Genomic DNA, 5,000 nt, shown 5'->3' on the forward strand with positions numbered 1-5,000 from the left:
ACACAAAAGGCACTACGTTTGTCCATATATCCCTCCTCATGGCTTAATTCATGATGTCCAGACCACATTCATCTAACAGATATGTGAAATCTACAGCAACTTTCCAGTTCTTAACGTCCAGCAATCCTCTTCTTCAAGATTGCTTCTGCACACCTTGTGGATAATGGTTATGTTGGTTGCATATATACTCTTTGACGTTCAAATCTATAAACATTCAGATGAATTTCACCCAGCTATGAGCTGTTTTAGTTTGCATGAAGTTGATGGGAACATGCGAGTAGCCTACTGACCTTGTGATTAAAGGGACTACCGGCCTGTGTGACGTCAGTACCAACTACCCATGAAAGCTAAATCTGCGCTCTGTTCGATTTCCCTTGACTGAAGAGTAGCATAATGTTCCCTAAAGGAAACACATCAATTATATTTATTGTGTATAGGAAATTCACGGAATTTGAAAGTTTTTACTCGTTAATTTCCTTGAAAAAACGTTGAAAACCGATGGTTATGACTGAATCTTGAAATTTAGGCTAAAAGCCAAGCGCTGTATGGAAATGGCCCTCCCAGTACATTATAAAAAAAAAAAGAGCACCACTGCAACCTTATGGATTTTCCACTCCTTATTTAGTGAGAACAAGAAAAAAGTAATATATAAATTAAAAGAGGTTTAGTTCACAGAATAAGCTTTCAGAGGCAACAACTTAGTTTGGCAGACGAGAAATGAACGCAGATAAAAAAAAGCAGCTTCCTGGGCTTTCAATACAAATGATTAAAAAAAGAAAGACACCCCGTTTGATAAGGAAGATATTGAAAGAGAGCAAAATTAGAGGTGAAATCTAAATTTATCATCCTTGGGCAATGGGTTATATAAAAAAATATTTTGATCTTGTTTAATAAAGAGAACATCATCATGTACGCTGAGTTCTCTTATTATTACAGCAGTTCATAGGTCACTGCATTAACTGACCCACTGATAGGAGCAACCGAAAATATTTAGAAAGTCACTGAACAGATTTGTAATTCATGAGGACCCCTGGACGCAGACCTCAGCGTCTTAATAACACTGATAACAAAGAGAGAGAGAGAGAGAGAGAGAGAGAGAGAGAGAGAGAGAGAGAGAGAGAGAGAGAGAGAGAGAATAGAAGCGTCACGCTATTGGGAAAAGGACGAGGGTGTTTGTGATCGTGATTTATGAAAAATTTGATTATAATGCCAAGCACTGGGGCACTTTCAGCCTTCCAGTTCTTAAAAAAAGAAAGTGAAAAGAGGGAGTCGGAGTGGTTGGACAGCAAGGTGGAGGAAAGAAAGTGGCAATGTCTTTGACAAGAGATAAACGGAATTAAGTGAACTTGTTGACATGTTCCCATTTTACATGATGTTTTATGGACAAGAGCCCGTGCTAGCGTAAAGCTTAATCTAAAAAAATCAGACGAACTGCATAATCCCAATCGAACTCTTACAGTTGTCCAAATGCCTTCGCCTATAGGGGGGTTAGAGCCGTCAGTGCGTCTCACTGGGTACACCGTAGGCATTACTAAAGGTGCCTTGCAGCGTCCCTTCGGCCCCTAGCTGCAAGGCACCTTTAGTAATGCCTACGGTGCATTCAGTGAGATGCACTGACGGCTCTAACCCTCCTACAGACGAAGGCATTTGGACAACTGTAAGAGTTGGATTGGGATTATGCAGTGTGTCTGATTTTTTTTAGATTAAGCTTTACGCTAGCACGGGCTCTTGCTCATAAAACATCATGTAAAATGGGAACATGTCAACACGTTCACTGAATTCCGTTTATCTCCTATCAAAGATATTGCCACCGAAGAAAAATATTCTGAATATTCTATATATCACAAAGTAGTGAAACGAACACCTAGCAACCACAGCTACAGCTAAAATCATTCTTTCCATAAGAGAACAGTAGCGGTTCTATGATGTCGAAGTCTGAATTTGGAAAAACGAAAACCTGAAATTAAGGATAAACAGTCTAGGGAACTAATACACCATCAACTCTTTTCTGAAGGTCACCCAAAATTTCTGAGGGAGATCCTCGTAACCTTCAACTTGTAAGTTTAATTTTGATAACAGAGTCAGAGTCAGTGAACAAGTCCACTCGACCTCAACCCGTTGCCATATGTGATTTAGGATTTAACGATGTTGCAGTCGACTTTCATTAAGGTATATTTACTGTATATATTTTAAAAAGCATTACAAGTAGCCTACTCCATTACTATAACAATGACACAGAGCTCTTTTCAGGCAAATTCACAGTTTGGAACAAGGGAGAATCGTTTGTGTTTATTTTGCATTTATTCTACTTTTCTACTTTTAGGGAAGCAGAACTTGTAAACACACCTCACACATAACTAAATGCACACACACACACAGTATATATATATATATATATATATATATATATATATATATATATATATATATATATATATATATATATATATATATATATATATATATATATTATATGAGCCTCGATGGCTTGGTTGGTAGAGTGGCAACCACAGACTTCACAGAAGCCTGTGGCGATTCAATCCCCGCAGCCGACCAGTCAGAGGCGGAAACTTTGCTATCCGTGTAGACATCCCGGGATTACGTATGTAATCAACGGATAGGTTTGCTGAAAGCAAATGGATGTTACAGACTAATACACACATAAACAAAGCCATTCCAACATCTTCTAAAAACATAACAGACACCTCACACAACTGTCGGACTACCCGCCCAGTTCTCCTCGTGCTGCTGGGAGAAAGGGAGCGGGGTTTCGGTAATACATGTACACGTTCGGTACCGTTGGCGATGTCGGCAGGGCAGCCGGTCGAGGTTACGGCCTACCCCACCGCCAAATCAAAGTCCTTCAAAGAAGGCACCATTTATCATATAAAAATGGGTTTGGGTATAAAAGCACGTTAAAACGAAGAAGATATATATATATATATTATATATTCACAGACATTAAGCTACTTATGTTTAATATCCGATTCGCTACACTTCCGAGGTACAATAATCCCGAAGGAGAATTATCATTGATAAGTGGTACTTAACCTGGCGGATTCGATCCACCTACAGCAACAACCTCTGACTTCAGTGACGAGTGCTCTACTACAGTAGGTGGATCGATTCCGCTAAGTGACTGACCACTTATCAGTTACACTTCTCCGTCGATATTATTTCCAAGGTAGAGCGAATTGGATAATAAACACCATTTGTAGCTTAATTTTTGTAAATATAAAAAATATCACTTATGTGATATATATATATATATATATATATATATATATATATATATATATATATATATATATATATATATATATATATATATATATATGTTCCTCAAAATCATGATATGACGAATGATAGAAAGGACGGTGGACATCCAAAAGGTTTCAATCATGTAAGTTTATATTTAGACTATTGCTATTGAGTTACTACAACCAATTTTTGGCTAGCCCATTAATTACTATAAGACCTATATACTGACGTCTGAAAAAAAAAAAAAACAGAAACAGAATTAAGAATATATTACCGAAATCTCAAAGACTAGAAACAAAGTTATGAAAATAAAAAGTTTCAAAACTTAGCTCTTGTTTTGCACGTTGACCATTCAAAGCTTAATCTTTATTTCTAACTCTCCAGAGTCATTTACTTTCATTTTTATTTGTTAATACTGGAGTTAGACTGGAAAAATTCAATGTCTGTAAAAACTGCTAATTACTATCACCGTTTGTATACGAAACAATTCTTGGGAAATCGTCATTCGAAAGCCCATTGCTGCTAACAGTGAGTTGGAAAATGTTCATCAAAAAGTTCAACTCTCTAAAGAAAGTGCAAAAGAGAAAGAAGGGATACTTGGGGATTAACGATTCATCTAAAAGTTACTGAGTGTTTTCTTCATTCAACCAATACAAGAGTCACTGTATAGACGTCTGTACACACACACACACACACACACACACACACACGCACACACACACCAAGTGGCCAAGTCACTGTCTATTATTGTTTTTAAAACCAGGCAACTGGTTTTAGAATCCCGCAGGTGACGATGCACTTTTCAATAACAATTCCTCCTAGGTGAAAGTTATTCCCGAAGCACAATGAACTGGATATACACTATATTTTTGTGGCTTAATATCTGCGAATATAAAAAATTCATCCAGTAAAAGTAACAAACACGCAAACACACATACACACACACATATATACAGTATATATATATATAAATAATATATATATGTATGCATGTATATATATTTATATATATAAATAAATATAAATAAAAAGATATTACATGCATACATATATATATATTTATATATATAAATAAATATAAATTACAAAAGAATATTAGCTAAGCTTTATACATCGTGATACTCACAGCGTAGGCAGAGAACTGAGACCGTAGAAAGCTAGGGGTTTGATGACCGTGATCTGATTGCCATCCAGCCGCCTGAAAAAAAAATATATGTGTATATATATGTGTGTGTAAAGTTTTTGTTTTTGAGTGCGGAAGAAATATGTAAAAAATATGAACCGAGTAGCCTATAATCCATTTACCAAATATGCCTGTAAGTGCCCATTATCAGCCTAGAAAGTCTCAACTTTCCAATTAGATTGTTTTTCCTTTCTTTGATATTAAGGTTACGGAAGGTTTTGCAAGCAATGATTCTCGAAAAAAAATTCTTTAAAAGTCAGTGGTTCTATTCGACAATATATCACAGGACCTGAAGGGTTGAACTTTTCTTTATTTATAATTCACCAGTAGGAAAATTCCCTATTTTCAATCCCAGTAATGTGGATGAGATAGCCAATTATATGACATGAACCTAAAAAAAAAATTGATTGTTCCTTTCTCATGTGGTAACATAATTATGGCTATTTTTGTTATTCTCCCCTACTTTTGGTGAAAGACTTCTAATTGGCTTCCACCTTGTTTCAATTCAATTTACATCAATTTGCATCTTTATTCGTGCCCTTTGTGGCTACTGAGA

The 5,000-nt window shown here is 36.1% G+C and overlaps 1 protein-coding gene across 1 annotated transcript in view; it reads right to left on the bottom strand.

Annotated features, from left to right (window-relative positions):
- Positions 1-5,000, bottom strand: part of LOC136833059 (G-protein coupled receptor GRL101-like) — a 115,325-nt gene that overhangs the window by 23,487 nt on the left and 86,838 nt on the right. Inside the window, 1 exon segment of the mRNA XM_067094706.1 lies at positions 4,388-4,459. Within this exon segment, the coding sequence (XP_066950807.1) occupies positions 4,388-4,459 (72 nt within the window).

This window comes from Macrobrachium rosenbergii, chromosome 51 (assembly GCF_040412425.1).
Source record: "Macrobrachium rosenbergii isolate ZJJX-2024 chromosome 51, ASM4041242v1, whole genome shotgun sequence".
In the NCBI taxonomy this organism is placed as follows: domain Eukaryota; kingdom Metazoa; phylum Arthropoda; class Malacostraca; order Decapoda; family Palaemonidae; genus Macrobrachium; species Macrobrachium rosenbergii.